Raw genomic sequence first — 16,981 nt, 5'->3', positions numbered from 1 at the left:
TCCTCTAGAAAAATTCATTTCTCACTTAAATAAATCCCAAAAAGTCCTTAAAAAGTCTAGAAAATTCTTTAAAATTCAGTAATTCATCCCCATAACAATTAACCTCGAAATTAAAATTTAAACCTGCCATTTTCATTTAAAAATAATTATTTCACGCTTAAAATTAACAGAAAATTCAAGAAAATCCCAGGAATGAATCAGAAATCACTTGGAAACATTAACAGAAAATAGGTCAAGAAAAATGGTATGATTCTCCGAATCCATGAACATAGAAACCATCACCAAAAAGGCTTAATGATTTATAGATTTTAAAGATGTCTCATCTTGATAACGTAGAGTTTATATATATAGGATAATCTAGTACATACTCCTAAAAAGAGATCCAAATTGAAAAACATTATATGGTCCCATCATAATGAGATTCATGATGCACAACATGGTGTGTACAAATAATATTTTGGCCTATGCTCTAAGATGTATAAGCAGTAGAATGATGTGAATATTTTTATCATCAACTTGAGAAGACTTATGTCTCCAAAAGATAAAATATGATTCTATTTCTGTGTGACACCAATGGAGATATTGCACATGTGATAGATTCAAAGCCTTATCAAAAGTTAACAAACTGCACTCAATTAGGGAGATAATGTAGAAAGTAGAAGTCATAGTGGAAGAGTACCAGACCCATAGATGAAACTATTTGCTCAATTAGTTTTTAAATATATTTGGAATAACTTCCACGTCGTATCATTGGTATGTCTCCTTTCTACTAAGTTGAAACCCATCCCCTTATGAATCAGGCCAAAAAGCCTATTTGACCATTAAAGCATCACGATGACATCAAAGTTGATCATTAAAAATGCAAAACACAAAGAGAAACTTCAATATTTTGTGAAAACAGGGTTTTAAATGTTGAAAGAAATTTTAGTGAACTAGGGATATCAAAGAAATCAGATAAAAGAAGAGATTAAAGAGGTTTAGGTATAAAGTAAGAAATTGTGTATTATATTGAGATTAAATACAAATACTACCATTATACGAATTGATCAATGCTGACCAGACGTATCGTTAGGGAGAAAATGGTAGAAAATGGGTGAAAGAAGGGGAGATTAATAAATGTAATAAAACTTGGATTTTATTTAGGAGAGAGATGTGTAAATACGAAAGTGGAAGAAGGGAAAAGAGAACATCCAAAAGTGAGAAAATATAACGATAGAATAACTTTCTGGGAATGATCCCCATACAAGTTAGTATACAATCTTACTTTTTTAAAGAGAAATAAATAAGTAAAGAACGACAAGTCAAAAGATAGAAAACTAACAAAGGGGAACTCGGAAAAAAACAGATTAACTTCTGTTCTCCACTAGTTGAATAGTTGAAAAGAAGAACAATAAGTACAAGGAAGATGAGAAATAGCCTGAATTATTAGTTGAATGGTTTAATGCCATTTGAGAAATTATAACATTTGAACTGGGTGGAAGATATTAACTCAAGGTTAATAATCTAACTGAATATGACATACAAAAGGCCAAAAAACACAAAAAACCCAAAATATAACATCATTCAAATAATTTTTTTGAAGCCCACACATATTCCAACAAGAACTTCATGTAAAACTTTTAAACCTTGAAATGCTGTACACGATACTCTGGGTGACAACCAAAGAAGAAGAAGAAAGAGAAGTGAGAAGGAAGAGGAGAAATGGAAGGATTTAATCACAGTTGAAATCAATCAACGGAGGATTTTAGGAATGCAGAAAGCGAGAAACGAGAAGACGCTGCCGTCGTCTCCCAACTGCGGGATGACGACGACGATGAAATGGTCCTCCGCGTTCACGTACAATGACGACGACGGCGACGGGTTTGGGGTGACGACGACGATCTCCGCCATCGCAACGCGTCGTCCGGTCGTCGGAACGGAACGGCGGCGCCGCCTTCGTCGTGGGAAGAGGAACAAGTTTTCTTTTGAAAACAGTTGAAGAGGAAGACGTAACGATGAACGGAAGGGCTCTGCAGAACGGCTTAAATAGAAACATTGGCGGTGACGTGGCTGCATCTGGGCCGTTGGCTCGGTCAATCCTGGCCGATGGATTCGGAGATAAGAAGTTTAATCGAGGTTTTTAGGATCGACCGAGCAGTAACCTCCTTCTTCCCTGCACATACTTTTCTATAATAATAAAATGCGAAAAACATGGAAGGACTGTTACAAAAGTCTTTGTAATAAGAGATAAATCCGGAAATTCAATCGCCAATTATTAACATTCATTCTAAGTCAAGATAAACTTGGAAGTCAGGTAAAGGCATAAGTTAACTCTGAGGATTCAAGGAAAACAAAAGTTTTTATAGATCTGGAGTATACCCCCACCAATCATAATATACATTATTAAACACTCATCTCATGGGACTTGCAACTCTTTGCAATATCCAATCATATTTTGGTCCCCAACGCTCATGCGTCCTGGAGAATACCCCACCAACCACTGAGTTTGGTCTAAGCAATACCATTGTTACTTGAGGAAAAATAGATTTGCGTGAAATCTTGGAGTATACCCCCACCAAATTACACAATTCCTTTAGTGTGTCACACACTAGCTCTTAGTTCCTCCTCCCGAAGAATTAGGCCTGGAGTTGACTCCATCAACCAAGCTTAATGGGGACTTGGATCCTAAGACTATAACGAAGGAGGACCACGCTTAAGTTTTTCACTTTTCTGTTGCGGCTCAGATTTTAGAAAGAGGGATCTGATATGGTCACTTTGATGGCATATACACATGTATTATCTCATATTAAGATATACCCTAACTTATGTGTGGTGTATGAATTTACATGTGTGAGTGTAAGTTGACTATCTCATATAGTCAACTTCACATTCCAATCACATTGGTCCATTAACTTAATGGAACCTACATTTAGTCCATCTAAGTTTTGGTTTTCCACAACTCATTCATCATGCCACATATTTATATCACAAATGAAATCACATGACAAATGCAATATAACACAATTATTCAAACACTAACAAAAATTCTAATAAAGAAACAGGACTTTCATGCTTTCAAATTCGACAAATAATTATTTAAATATTTTAAATAATTTATGGCATTTTATTGCAGGCCATAATAATTTAACTATTTTTCATAAATCTAAAATTATATTTTTCATAATTTTATCAACCTCAAATAATATTTTTTATTCATTTGAGTTAATAAATTAAGAACTATTTTCTTGAATTTTTCTAGAATTTTTTGTAATTTATTTAGCCTTTATATAATTTACTTCTAAAATATTTAAATTAATAAATTACTTCTAAATTATTTAAATTAATAAACTACTTAAGAAGTATTTAAAAGGAATATATATCTTTTTGTGGATTTAAAATATATTTTTTTTGCATGGACGTGCACGGTTGTGATGGTCGTTCGGCGCCCCTTGGTCCCCTAAGGACGCCCTTGGACCCTTGGGCCCCTTGGGCGCCTTTGGTTTGCCCTTGGGCAGCCGTGGGCCCCCTTGGGTGCCCTTGGGTGATTGGGGGACCATCTAGCCTCGAAAACCTAGTTTCTTATTTTTTGTTCTCACATGTGTGGGCCAGGTATGGTCCTTCATTTTTGTGCATAGGCGAGCCCAAGGATGGGCGTGTATGTGGAGTTTTTTTTATTAGGGCCCTCTATGAAGCTTTTTTGGGCCTTCTTCCCTTTGTTTCTAAGGAGGAAGGCCCATATTTCCCGTACTAGGGGGGGGGGGTGTTGTGTTCCCATCGCAGAAGATAGGGAAAAAAGAGAAGAAAAAAGATTTGCAAATATGTAGTCTATGAGTTTTCCTGGTTTATTTTAGGTGTTTTTTTTAGTTAAGTACTAGAGTTTGAGAGAATTATGGAAATGCCCCTTCGAAGATAGGAGGGAGATTAGGGTTCCATCGCGCTCTCGTCGGAGCTCCGCTGCCGCCATCGCCAGCATCCCCCCGTCACCGCTCGTGGAATTACTATGTCACAGCCAGCCGCGGACGAGCAGCCAGCTGCAATTGCACCCGTCGCTACTGGCCAGGGTCGCACCCGTAAGCCTTGGCCATGACTTGCGGTCGCAGCCAGTCGAGCCTGTAGCCACAAGACGCAGCCGCAATCAATCACAACGGCAACCCACGGCCACAGCTGAATGCAGCCATAACACAGTCGGCCGCAGCCATCGCCGCAAGTCACAACTGCGACAGCCGTGGCCGTAACAGCCGTAGGGGCAGCCGGCCGCAATCACAAGCCACGACCGTTCTAGCAGTTGTCGCGGCCACAAGTCGGGGCCACGCCAGCAGCAGCCACGGCTGCAGCCACCATCCATGGTCGACCGCCACCAGCCGCAGCCGCAACAGCTAGCCGCTAGCTGCGACCCCAACTGCCAGCCGCACCCGCAACCATTGTCGTGTCGCCGTCGCCGCAGCCATAGCCATAGTTGCAGCTGCAACTGCAGCTACCAGCCATGGCCATAGCTGCCACCACGTTCTGTCGTCGTGACCGCTGGTGCAATTGCCGCCATGCCTACCTTTGCCGCCATACCTACCTGTGCCGCCATGTCTTCCTTGTGCTCATCGTCGACCTCACCACCACTCTCACCTCGGAGCCCATCGTCGTGCCTACCTGCGCCACTGCGCCTTCCTACGTCGCTACGCCTACCTACGCCGCCGCCAACCTTGCCATGTGCTCGCCTCCAAGCCCATCACCGCACCTACCTATGCCATTGCCATCCTCACCACTCCACTTGCCACCGAGCATGTTGCCACGCCTACCTGCGTCGTCGTCGTCCTTGCCACCACGCTCGCTACCCACGACGCCGCCATCCTCGCCATCGCGCTCTTCTTTGAGCCAGTCGTTGTGCCTACCTGTGTCGCCACCGTCCTCACCACCGCACTCGCCTCCGAGCTCGTCGCCACTCCTACCTGCGCCACCGCCGTCCTCGCCACCATGATCGCCTCCGAGCCTGTTGTCAAGCCTACCTGCGCCGTTGCACCCACATGCGCCATCGCACCCGCGTGTCTCGCTGCGCCTACAAGTAGTGTCGTGCCTACCTACACCGCTGTGCTTATCCATGCCGCCGCGCCTCCCTGCACCACCGTGTCTACACGCGTCACACGCGCGCCTAGTGTTCTCTAGAGTAATTTCGAGGGGAGCAATCGCCGGACAACCCGTCGCCGCTAGTTCACCGCCACGAAGTACATGCCACCGCAAGAAGAATATCCACTGTCATCACCATTGATGCCTACCTCCATCTACAGATAGCTAGCTTTAGTCACTTCACAACAAACGTCATCGTAGCGGCGCCTACCGCCGTTGTTGCTGAAGTCTGATGCATTTTCCGTTACGGCCACCCTATGTCGCTGCACCTTTGCGCCATCATATGCCCACTGCTACAATCTCTGAAAGCAGCTTCAAGGGAGACGTCTGCGAGACGACATGTCGCCGCTAGTTCACCGCCGCGAAGTACATGTAGCCGTAGGAAGAACAACCACCACTCTACGCCGCCAATGCCTATCATTGTTGCCTATAGCAAGCCGTAGCCAAGACTCACCCCATCACCGTTACCGAAGCAGTCGCCCTGTGTTGTCTCTCTACTGATCAGCCCACCTCCCCTTGTGGTGTAACACAAGCCGTTCGATCCCAGCGCGTCATGTTACATCATTGGGGGGTTGGAAAACGTCCATAGGGAGGTCCAAAATCCAAATTTTGGACATTCCTTTGGACGATTCTCAATTTCCTTCGAAACAAGGAACTCAAAACTTGTCTCTGATACCACTGTTGGGATCTGTGACTTGGTTGGTCCATGGAAAACACATTTCCATGGATGCAAAAGCGTGTTGATCAATTCATAATCAATCTTTAAAACAAAACATCGAATGTTTCTTTTGGGGAACTTATTCCACCCTTGACTTTGTTGCTCCAAGATCGTTCTAAAGCCGTCCACGCGTTCGACCTCTAGAAATATCCACGCGATCACTCAACGCTTTTGGATCTCCAAGTCATCTTCTTCAACTCTTCTTGAAGATCTTGAAGATCTTCTCACCTTGAAGACACTCTCCTTGGTTGAGTGGAGAAGAGTGGAGAAAGGGAGGGGCTCTCAAATCTGGTTTCCCTGGGTGCCTGAAATGAGTGGCCCTTCCCTATTTATATTTCACTTAAGTTTTTTTCAAATACCCTACAAAGTAAAATATATCCACCAATGCTCTTATTACCTTTTGTGTGTGACCTGCGTGGTCCATGTATCCTTTTAGTTAATAACTTTAATGGCCTAATAATAATTATTGACCAACCTTACTAATTAACTAAATCGTCATATAGATTATTTAACTAAGGAATCATTTAACCCAATCAACAGGTTAAGTTTCCAACCTATGGGACGCCAAGCTACACCTTGTGCTCTAGAGGATACCAAGTAGTGTTTGAACTCTCTCATGGAACCTTTATCATCATCAGTTACCATATACATATAATCCATCAGCAGCGTGTGATACTCAAACGACTTAGGGTACAATTTATCATCAAACCCTAATTCGATATTCGATTAGTAATGTTGCATAACATGGATCATTGGAGAACTCCTTCTCCAATATCCTCACTACCCTGGCCAGGGATCTTCTTCATCATCTTCATTGAGTCAATTTCCTCTTATACCGAGGGTGGACAATCCCGTCTTGACCACTCAAACATCTCCATGAACTTCTTACTACATCTGAGCTATGACTTGTTTGAATTCCATGATTAGAGGCTCATAAGTCATAGCCAAAATGCAGTCGTCCATTCAATTCAGTGATCCATTCGTATGGATCAATTCAGTGAACTCTCTCTCCAAAGAGCACCCACTATCTGTCCTTAGTGTCATCACACTAATAGCCACATGATCAGCTATACTTATCGTATAAGTAGGATCATCTAGTTCTATTCTATCCAAATAATTCGATGTCCGTCTTGACTATCCATCGAATAAGAATATTTAGAATACATGTTTAACGACCTGTGATCACTGTATTATGATCTCATCATTAATTCACTAAGTCATTGCATGTATTCATAGACTTCATTATAAACATCACACGGAATAATAATGAACGTCAATATTTTATTCAATGAACTTAAAAGATGGTAGTGTGATTGGCTTGATGACCCATAATATCCATCAATCACATGGTTTGGTTAGGCTTTTTGATGTAGGACCATCCAGTTGATCGAGCCCTGACCCGTCACCAGCCACCTCGCAGAGTCTGAGCCGACGTGAAGAACCACGCTTCCACTATCAGGTTTGAGAAGCGACGTCATTGTCTCACTTCGTGTTGTGTAGATTTATGTATTTTTTTCTTTTTCGCCATCTTTGGATTGTCAGGTGGCCCCTCCAGCGTGAGTATCGGCCTCCTGCGTGGGTCTTTATCTTAATTATGATTAGTTGTTATCTTTAGGGGGAGGAAAGCCATGTTGGGCTTCTTATCTCCCTAAAGAACCCCTTTAAGGGGAAGCCCAATAGGCTTTCCCCTTAAAAGGGGGCCTAGTTTGGCCACCCACAACTGCCACTCCATCTCTGTAAGAAGGGGGAGGGGTGGACGTGGGAGAGGAGGCTTGTTGAGTTGAAAATCAGATCTCGTTTTGTTACTGTAGTTATTCTAGTGTTTTGAAGAAGAATATTTTGTCAAGAAGAAGAGGAGTTTATGTCATTGTCCGGGTAGAGCATCCTTTGTGATCGACCTATTCTGGTGTTTTACTAGAAGACACTACGACGAATCGGCTTGTCTGCATTGAAGATTTGGTCACTCTTGTTGATTCGGGACTCTGATCATTCTCATCGCCGGGTATTTGGATTGCAGATTTTCTTCTTCTAAGAAATTGTCGTCCAGAATTTCATCAACTTTGGGATTCTTCATCACTTCACCAAATCTATAGTCCTTCAACGTGACCATTCTTCAATCGGTCGGTGATCATCTATCACGCACAAGTTGTAATCCCAACGGTCTGTAGACTGTAATTCCACTGTCTACTGTATCATTTTGAAAATTTACCTTTGCCCTTTTATGCTCAATGCCGGATTCTGAAAAGCCGCTGGTCAACACTCCCAGTCACCTCACTTGTGAAAGAGGGATGAGATAATCTGCATTTATCTCTATTTGTCGTGCATCCTACCACAGACGACAGAAAATCGTTCCCGCTGTCAAACTTCTTCTATTGTCTTACCGTTCGCAGTTGCCCCAACCAGGATCTTGCATTTTATTTTCTTCATCCCTTGTGGCACCACTTGCCACCGGTTGATCTGCTGGTCGCGCTACTTGGGTGATCATCAACTGTTGAATTATCAGACTAACAGGATTGTGCGGTTCCCTTCTTGGACGACAATCGTCATTATTATTCTTGTTGTTAACTTTGCTGTTGTGTTCACTGGCATGAATGTTATTGTCATCTCAACTCTGTTCGATCCCACTCTAAGTTCATAAGCCACTTTCGGCAATTGATATCAACAACCACATCTCCTTGTGTGTTGCTCGTCCGTAGCTACATGATGGGCTCCATCGGCTTGCATCGGATTGCATTAACCTTGACTCCATCTAGAGCTTCTCACTCGCCACGGGGTTCCTCATCTCTCACACACACTCGTGATCTGCCACGACTACCAAGTATTGGGGGAGCACAGGTTTCATCTGTTTCCCCTCCCCTTTCTTTTTACAGCATTGGATACGTCTTTCAGTACTGATTTACCACTGCTCAGCTGCCGTGATCAAGTTTAAGACGTGATATTTTTTAGGATTAGCCATCGTATTGGAATAGGGATCTTCTTTGACGGTGTGGACATCCTTGGACGAGGGTCACCCCCCACTTCGTCGTCCCCTTGAGTCAATCACGTGGGTCTCTTTTCTGGGAAACTTGATCGTGTCAAAACCCCTCATGTGTCATCCAATTGAACTACGTCTCGGGTCATTCGACAACTGACGTACTTATCGTTATTATTTTCTCAAATCATATACATTATTTCACATATTTAACATCGCATTTTAGTATTTACCCTTCGAACGTAACACGAAGTGTCAATTCCGATCGTCGTGTTACATCACTTTTTCTCATCTAAGCAATTTATTGCAATGATTGGTTGAAATTTTTCTCGTCCTCTTCAATTGATGCCTCTTGTCGTGCCATGCGTCACTCTAGGGAAAAAGACATAATACTTCTTAATTCCTGTAACTAACCTCTTTATCGTTTCCTGATATATCTATACCTACTTAACTACTTAGTATATTATATGAAGATAATTACTACTCTCTCCCTAGCTATCTAATTCTTAAATTCTAAGTATATCGAAGTACTTTACTAGCTATCAAAACTTCTACTCTATTTTTCTTATTAACTCTTTTTAAACTACTTGCTCTTATTAAGTACCTTCTACTTCTTCACTAATTATCTTACTATCATCCTTAACTATAATATATATATACATATAATATATGATATTCTTTCTTCTCTAGTTCTCTTATTAACTTAATATTCTATCTACCTATTAATTACTTATTTCTTCTTATATTATTTATCTTTAATATTATTTTTATTATAGCTTATTAATTAAAAACTCAATTATTAAAAACAACTCTAAAGGCCAGTCCCTGTAACTATACAGTTGAGTGAGTTATACTTTTATCGAATTTATTTGATTGTAGGCAAATTAAAAATACAACGACAATTAAAATTACCACACAATTTGTTTCCATTAGTGACCCATCCCACTATGCTCTCAGCCACACCACCCTATTTATCCCACTCAGATACCCATCTTGTCGTACCACCCTGACGCATGTAGGCTCTACCTTTCTTGTGCTAGCTACATCCTCCATGCGTATTCTTTGCTTTTTGGTATCATGTTTTCCATTTAGGTTTTGGGACAATGCACTAAGGCCAGAGGGGGCTCTTACTTATGGGGGACCATCCAACTTTGAAGATCCCATCGAACCAATTCATTGAGTGAGGTTCACGCATGAGACCCAGCCTTCGAAGTACCCAGCCTAGTCAACGGGCCAAAAGGTTTGACATTATACTTTCTTACATTTTCCTTGTTTAGTAGACCATGTATGTCGGACGCGTATGTGTTTGTTTTTGTTTGTTCGCCCGTGTTTGGACCGCTGATGGACCTAAACATTTGCGTGTGCGAGAGCCCATGTGTCTCTCTCTCTCCTACTAGGGGGCCCGAATTACTTCAATTGGGCCTTCTCCCCTTTATTTCTAATAGGGAAGGCCCATATTTGCTCCTATAAAAGGTGAGGCCGCCCATAGGAGAGGATAGGAGAAAAAAGATTAAAGAAAATGTAATTTTTAAGGATTTTTCCTACTTTTTTGTAATTTATTGAGTTTTTGCCATATTTATAGAAATGCCACTATGAAGTTAGGAGAGAGAAAAAACCCAAGAGATTGCCAAAAACCGTCGCCATCTTTGCCAAAAAGTGCCACCGACGCCAACCCGCCCAAAGTCCCCGACGCCGACTGTAGTTGCCGCAAACAGCCACCTCTTTGGCCGCACCCACCACCAGCGGCCATAGTCACAAAGGTTTGCTGCAGCTAGCCATGACCGCCGCAAGAGCCAGAGGTCAGCGCAACAGCCAGCAGCTGCCATAGTAGCCCGCGGTTGCAGCAGTCACCGCGACAGCTGAAGCCGGCATAGCCGTCCTTTCCCACTACAACAGCTGCGGTTGCTACAACAGCTCACAGCTGCCGCAGCCGCCCACGGCCGCCACAGTAGCTCGCGACCTCCGCAGCCCTAGAGGCTACCGTAGGCCACCATGGCCACAACACCCCTAACGACCTTCGCAGCCTCCAGTCGCAGCCGCTGGCTGATAACTGGGCCATAGCTCGCTCGACCATCTAGCTCTATGCTAACTGCGCCCGCTATAGCCCAACTCATCATCGCCATGCCCGACATCGCGCCCGTAACTGCATTTTTGACAGTGTGTCTGTCTCTACAGCCACCGCGCCCATCGCCGTAGTGCCTTGCCATTGCGCCTGCCTACTAGTACCATGCCTATCGCCGCGGTGCAAGTGCCATGCCTAGCCGCCTACTAGCGTCGCTGCGCCTACTTGCATCATTGCGCATACTTGCGTCGCCGTGCCTACGTTTGCTGCGGTGCCTACTTGCACCGGTGCACCTACTTGCATCGTCATCGCGCCTACTTGTTGCTTGCCTTCCACTTCTTCTGAATCAGACACCGCTCGGGCCTACCGCTCATGGTACAGTCATCAATTCCCTCTCTGCGTTATATTATTTCTTTGAGTGCCTCCAAACGTTTTCTCCACCGTTGTGGTTAGATTAGTGATAGATAGGAATCACATTCCGAGGATTAGAATTTCAAGCGGTACGTCCTTGGTTGAGATCGTCGAGGGCGTGCGCAAAAGCGACAGTTGTCGTGCTTGCACCATCGGCCTTCAACCTGAAGTCTGAATCATTGGGAGACTAATGTCATTTCCAGGTTACGCTTACCGTAGCTGAATGGTCGTTGGTGTACGTTGACGCCGGATTTATACTTCTGAGTGCTTTCATCGTTGCATCGTCACTTGCATGACATCCACATTAGTCATCATCCCTACATGACATGACTGCCCTCACCCTCCCTGTGTGTAACATGAGCTGTTCGATCCCGACGTTCATCGTGTTACATCACTTACCCCTTTACCCTACCAACTGACTGCATAGTTGGATCCAAATATGACCCTCTCAAAGCACAGGGCATCTACCTTTCTTTGAGACTAGATTTTTTACTCTCTGTATCACTCAAACTGGGATATGTTAGCACAGCCGTTCTACTCTTCCTTTTTTGGTGATTTATGTTACTCCATCCAGTTTTCTTTTAATGTGCTTTAAAACAATTATAGATTTAGTGAAAAATATTAGTGGAAATTTTTGGCTTTATGTAGTCGAGGAACTAAAAAAATTAGGTTTATATTATTTTGTGTGCTTTTGAGTTAACTAATAAATCTATATGAAGTTGGTACTCAGTCATCTAAATTTAGCTTGTAGGCGATGAGTATGGGTCATCTCCACCTGGAATGGAGATTAGGAATCTAATGCTCATCTAAATGGTGATTTGAGAGGGGTGAGAGGATATATATTTTAAAATATGAGATAGTTATGTGATGGAAGTGATAAGGATAGTAATTTTTTAATCAAGATAAGATGAATAATAATAACATTAACATATAGTGTGGTGTGAATGGAGTGAGATGGGGGAGTGATGATGAATGTAGAAGACTAAGTGTAAAGGTGATGACAGCAGACTCTTAGGTTTTAGGATGATATTATCCTTAAGTTCTGCCAGGAACACTACATTTTTTCTTCTTCAGGCAAGACTCTCCTCTTTTCTCTTGATCTTCTCCAAGCAGCACTTCATAGATCTTCTGAACCTGACTCTTTTTCCATTAGCCTCTCAATGAGGGAGTTCAAAAATGACTTTTACATTAATTCAGGGTTCTTTTTATAGATTTAACCAAATGAATGGAAATAGATGGGAATGACAAAGCTAAGCTCAAAATTTCTGCCCAAAACTTCTTTTTGATAATTTGAAGTGGAATTATTCTGAAGCCTTCTACTTTCTCTCTCCAAATTGCCAACATAACACAAAAATTTCAGAAATCCAAAACAGTCATAAAGTTCATTGAATATTTCCAAATTTATTTTTTAATACATAAAATATATGAAAAAATAATATTTCCTTAAATTTAAAATCAAAATTCCTAGAAATCACAAAAATAAATAGCTATAAAACTAAATTAAGACTACAAAATTGTGTAGTGCATGAAATAGGAAAATCTAGATGTTTTGGCATGCGACTGTAACCTGAATGTCATATATGAATGTTCACAAATTCAAATTATCTCACTATTTTATACACATCCTATCATCCAGAACTAAGAGTAGGTACATGGAATAGTCTTACCAATAATTTTAATTCTACATCTTTGCCTTTATTTAGTGGGGGAGATTTTGATATTATCATAGATGCAGAGGAAAAAAGGAGTAATAGTCCAAGGACAAGAGACATGGATGATTTTAATTATTATTTCTTATTCGGGCGGTCTGAGGAAGCACAGTCGGCATTCAAACAATTGAATCTCTATCCAATACAAGTTTATTGACCCTCCCTTCTCTCACACGTTTGTCCAAGAAATAGATGCGTTTGTAGCATGAGTAGGTGTCATGCTAATGCAATGTACTGGGGAAGTATTTCAATGGTATTCACTTTTTAATTGTCCAGAAAAAATATTTTAAATTAAAAAATAGCTTAGAGACTATGAATCCCGACAGTGCTGCAGGCGTGGATATATTTACACTGCATTTCTTTACTATGTGATGGCATATAATACATAAAGATTTGTATGATGAAATTCAAACCTTTTTTTAATTTAAATATTTTTCTGGAGCATGGAATGCTATATTCTAAGGTGGTATACAGAATCACCACACAAATCCTGAACAAACGTGTAGGCTTATTAGTTCCAAAACCTATTTCTTAAGAGAAATTTGGTTTTGTAAAGGTAGATCAATTCATGAAAGTGTGAGCATCGTGAAGTAATTAGCTCAATCTATAAAGTATTGATTCAAATTAAAATTTTGTAATTGGACATGGAAAGAACTGATGATAGGATAGAGTGGATTTTCCTTTTTATGGTCCTAAAGACATTTGGTTTTTTTGAACTGATTGAGACTATAAGAGCATGGGAAATCAACTGCTTTTTTTCAAGCTTTGATGGCCTAATTCAAGGTGATTCTAACTCACCATGTCTCTTTATTTTAGCTGAATAAGTATCCGTTAGCAATATATCAAAAAGTATATCGTACAACAATGTTGGTAATATTTTGCAACACACAGTGCACCAATTATCTCTCATTTCTTAGTTGAATACGATAGGATAATTTTCATCAATGGTATTGAATAATTGATCATTAATATAATGAAATTACTAACACAATATGAAAACATGTTTGGCCGAGGGATAAATAGAGACAAAAGTGTTATTAAGGCATCTGAACAAACAAAAGGAAAGAAAATTAGGGAACTCAAAGCACAAACAGTCTTTAAAGTAGGCCATTTTCCTTTTCCATAATTAGGTTGTCCAGTTTTTTCAGGTCCAGTGAAAGCCATTTAGTTTTATGGAAATTTGACATCCATTGGACATAAATTCAAAGGCTGGAGATGTAAAATATTATGCCCATGAGGTAAATTAATTTTGATAAATCATGTTCTCAGCAGTATTCCCATGAGTGGATTATTTGTATATGATTCTCCAAAAATAATACTAACATCTATCTACCATCTTATGTCAATTTTTATGGTAAACCAAAGTAGGAAAAAAGGCATTGGACATCCTGGACAAATATCTATAAGTTATCATGAGAGTCCTACAAATGGGCTCGAGATCCAGAAGATAGAAGATATCATGAAGATAGGAGAGCACCTTGAATTTCCACAAGAAGGAAACATTGTGGGCCAAACAGGTACGAGAAAATTTTGGACGACGGGATTGAGAAAATTCACAGTGGCTATTACCGTGTCCTTGTGGAACATAAGGACCTAGGGTCACTCTACTTAGATTGTTTCAGATTCACCACTTTCAACAAATTAGATCCCATGATATTCACCACTTCTTAAATTCTTCCATAGAAACTTTCTTCATCATCCCACCGTTAATAAACTTACATAAATATTTACAGCCACTTGTGTAAACATACTTATTCATATCTATCTATCCTATCTTTGTCGCCTTACTCATCATCACAATCTCACCTATCTTATTATCTCAACTGAGCATTCTCTGTTTACAGCACTATCTCCTAACTTCTATATTTCATATCAATATTCATATCCTCTCTATACGCATCAACTACCGCCATTTTACCTAACTGTTTTTTGTCGTTTCACTATGTCTTATCTTATAAGCCTCTCTTATCACCTTTTTTATTACCATTTAAAATATATTTGAGTAATACTATAATATTTGTAAAACCTTTGCTCACTGAAATAAATCTAGTTAGTGATGAGTAAGGATCATTTCCATACTGATGATAAAAAAGGAGACAAATGGGTTTCCTTAGAAAAGTAACTTGAGTTATGAGTGGAACAGTTTGAATAGTTTCTCAAACAAAAGGTTAGTTTTTGAATGTGACAAAAATAAAAAATATTTCCATGCCATCGTTAATCATTGAACTGAAATGATATGAAGAAAAAGGAGACGAATGAGTTTCCTTTAAAAAATAACATGAGTTATGAGTGGAAAGTTTGAATTGTTTTTCAAACAAAAAAGTTAATTTTTGAAGGCGACAAAAATAATAATAAAAATTCCATGCCATCATAAATCATTGATCTGAAAAAGGCAAACTCATATTAGACCCATATTTGGCAGTGATACGGAAAAATGAAATCTTAGGCAGTTTGTTCTTATCAAAATCTTCTAGGATAGACCAAGCACTCCAGGAAGTCATCCCTCCAGAAGTGAACGACATGGAAAATCATGAACTCAGACAGTGGCCCAGGACCCAATGTGTTCAACCCTCGGTTCTTTCAGACTTGCTGGAGATTGTAAAACCAGGATATACCCTTCTTCTAACTCAAATGGAGAGAGAGAGAGAGAGAGAGAGAGAGAGAGAGAGAGAGAGAGAGAGAGAGAGGGGGGGGGGGGATGTACTGGTTCGCTTTGTAAATTTCCAAGAGATGATACAACTATGACAATCAACAGTCAAATTTTAGCCGGATACAGATAGCCTTTCTACTCTCCCCCCTTGGATGTGCTACCTTTGATGAGGAGAAGGATGGAGATGACCACCGGCAGGCCGATAAGGAACAACGCAAGCGGAAGGCTGGGCCTCGTAATCTCCGGGAAGAGAGCACTGCCGTACTTTATCGCTGCGGCCCCAGCAACTGAGCCGACCGCCAACTTCCAGAGATAGTCCACGTCGTCCTGCGCTCACCAAACGAAGAAGCACAATGATCAGATCTTCAACCCACCCCAGAAAATACTTAATGAACGTCTGATTACATGATCGACGGCGGGTTTCATCCAAAACGTCTAAAAGGAAATCAAACCCGGTTGAAAGCAGAATCCAGAGTGGTAGAAAAGAGAAGAACTAGTAGAACGGATCAGAACCCATGAGAGGAAAGATAGAAAAAAGAGATAATTACGTGAGCGAGCTGAGATAATGGCATGCCGCATGCCGATGAAAAAACTGGCAATGGTCAGATCTTCAACCCACCCCAGAAAATACTTCACGAACGTCTGATTGCATGATCGACGGCGGGTTTCATGCAAAAGGTTTAAAAGGAAATCAAACCCGGTTGAAAGCGGAATACAGAATGGTAGAAAAGAGAAGAACTAGTAGAACGGATCAGAACCCGTGAGAGGAAATCTAGAGAAAAGAGATAATTACTTTGAAGGAGATGAGATAATCGCATGTGGGTGCAAACCTGAGGGAGGAGCGGAGAGTTGCTGGGGCCGGCGCCGGCGGCGATGATGCGGGTCTGCCAATGACGATGTTCACGGCCTGCGGAGGGCGGAGATAGTGTGAAAAAGATAGCTGCTTTCCCCCGTGAGAACGCTGCTGAAGAACTTGAGAGCGGTGAACTTTGAGAGGTGTTGAAGCAAGCCGGCACGGGCGGCGCCGCCGACGGCAAGACCCACCTTGCCGCCATTTTCTTCTGGATAGCGCAGCGAGCTCCCTCTCAGCCACCCGATTGGGATGGCGCCCAGATGGGTACTACGGACCCCACTCGCCTTCCTTTCTTCTCCAGTTCTAAGTGGTTCATGAAAATTGAAAAGCAATCAGATAAATTGAAAAGTGAAAGTTAAAAACTCGCTACCAAAAACCCCTGTTCTCAGATAGAAGGAGAGCTTTCAGTGAAATATTTCATTAGGTTTTCTAGAATAATTTATAAACACATTTGCAGCGAAGAAAGAAGTACCGTGAGTATCATTTGCAATAGATAAACATAATAATCATCCT

The 16,981-nt window shown here is 41.3% G+C and overlaps 1 protein-coding gene across 1 annotated transcript; it reads right to left on the bottom strand.

The window, feature by feature from the left end:
- Positions 1-15,661: 15,661 nt before the first annotated feature.
- On the bottom strand, positions 15,662-16,763 carry LOC144702555 (homoserine O-acetyltransferase). The gene is made up of 2 exons (XM_078574604.1): positions 16,446-16,763; positions 15,662-15,942 (listed from the first exon to the last, which is right to left on the bottom strand). Exons 1-2 carry the CDS (start codon positions 16,668-16,670, stop codon positions 15,751-15,753), a joined length of 417 nt encoding a protein of 138 aa, XP_078430730.1. The 5' UTR covers positions 16,671-16,763; the 3' UTR covers positions 15,662-15,750.
- Positions 16,764-16,981: the final 218 nt, after the last annotated feature.

This window comes from Wolffia australiana, chromosome 1, assembly GCF_029677425.1.
Source record: "Wolffia australiana isolate 7733 chromosome 1, ASM2967742v1".
In the NCBI taxonomy this organism is placed as follows: domain Eukaryota; kingdom Viridiplantae; phylum Streptophyta; class Magnoliopsida; order Alismatales; family Araceae; genus Wolffia; species Wolffia australiana.
This window is presented reverse-complemented; position numbering and strand designations above follow the sequence as displayed.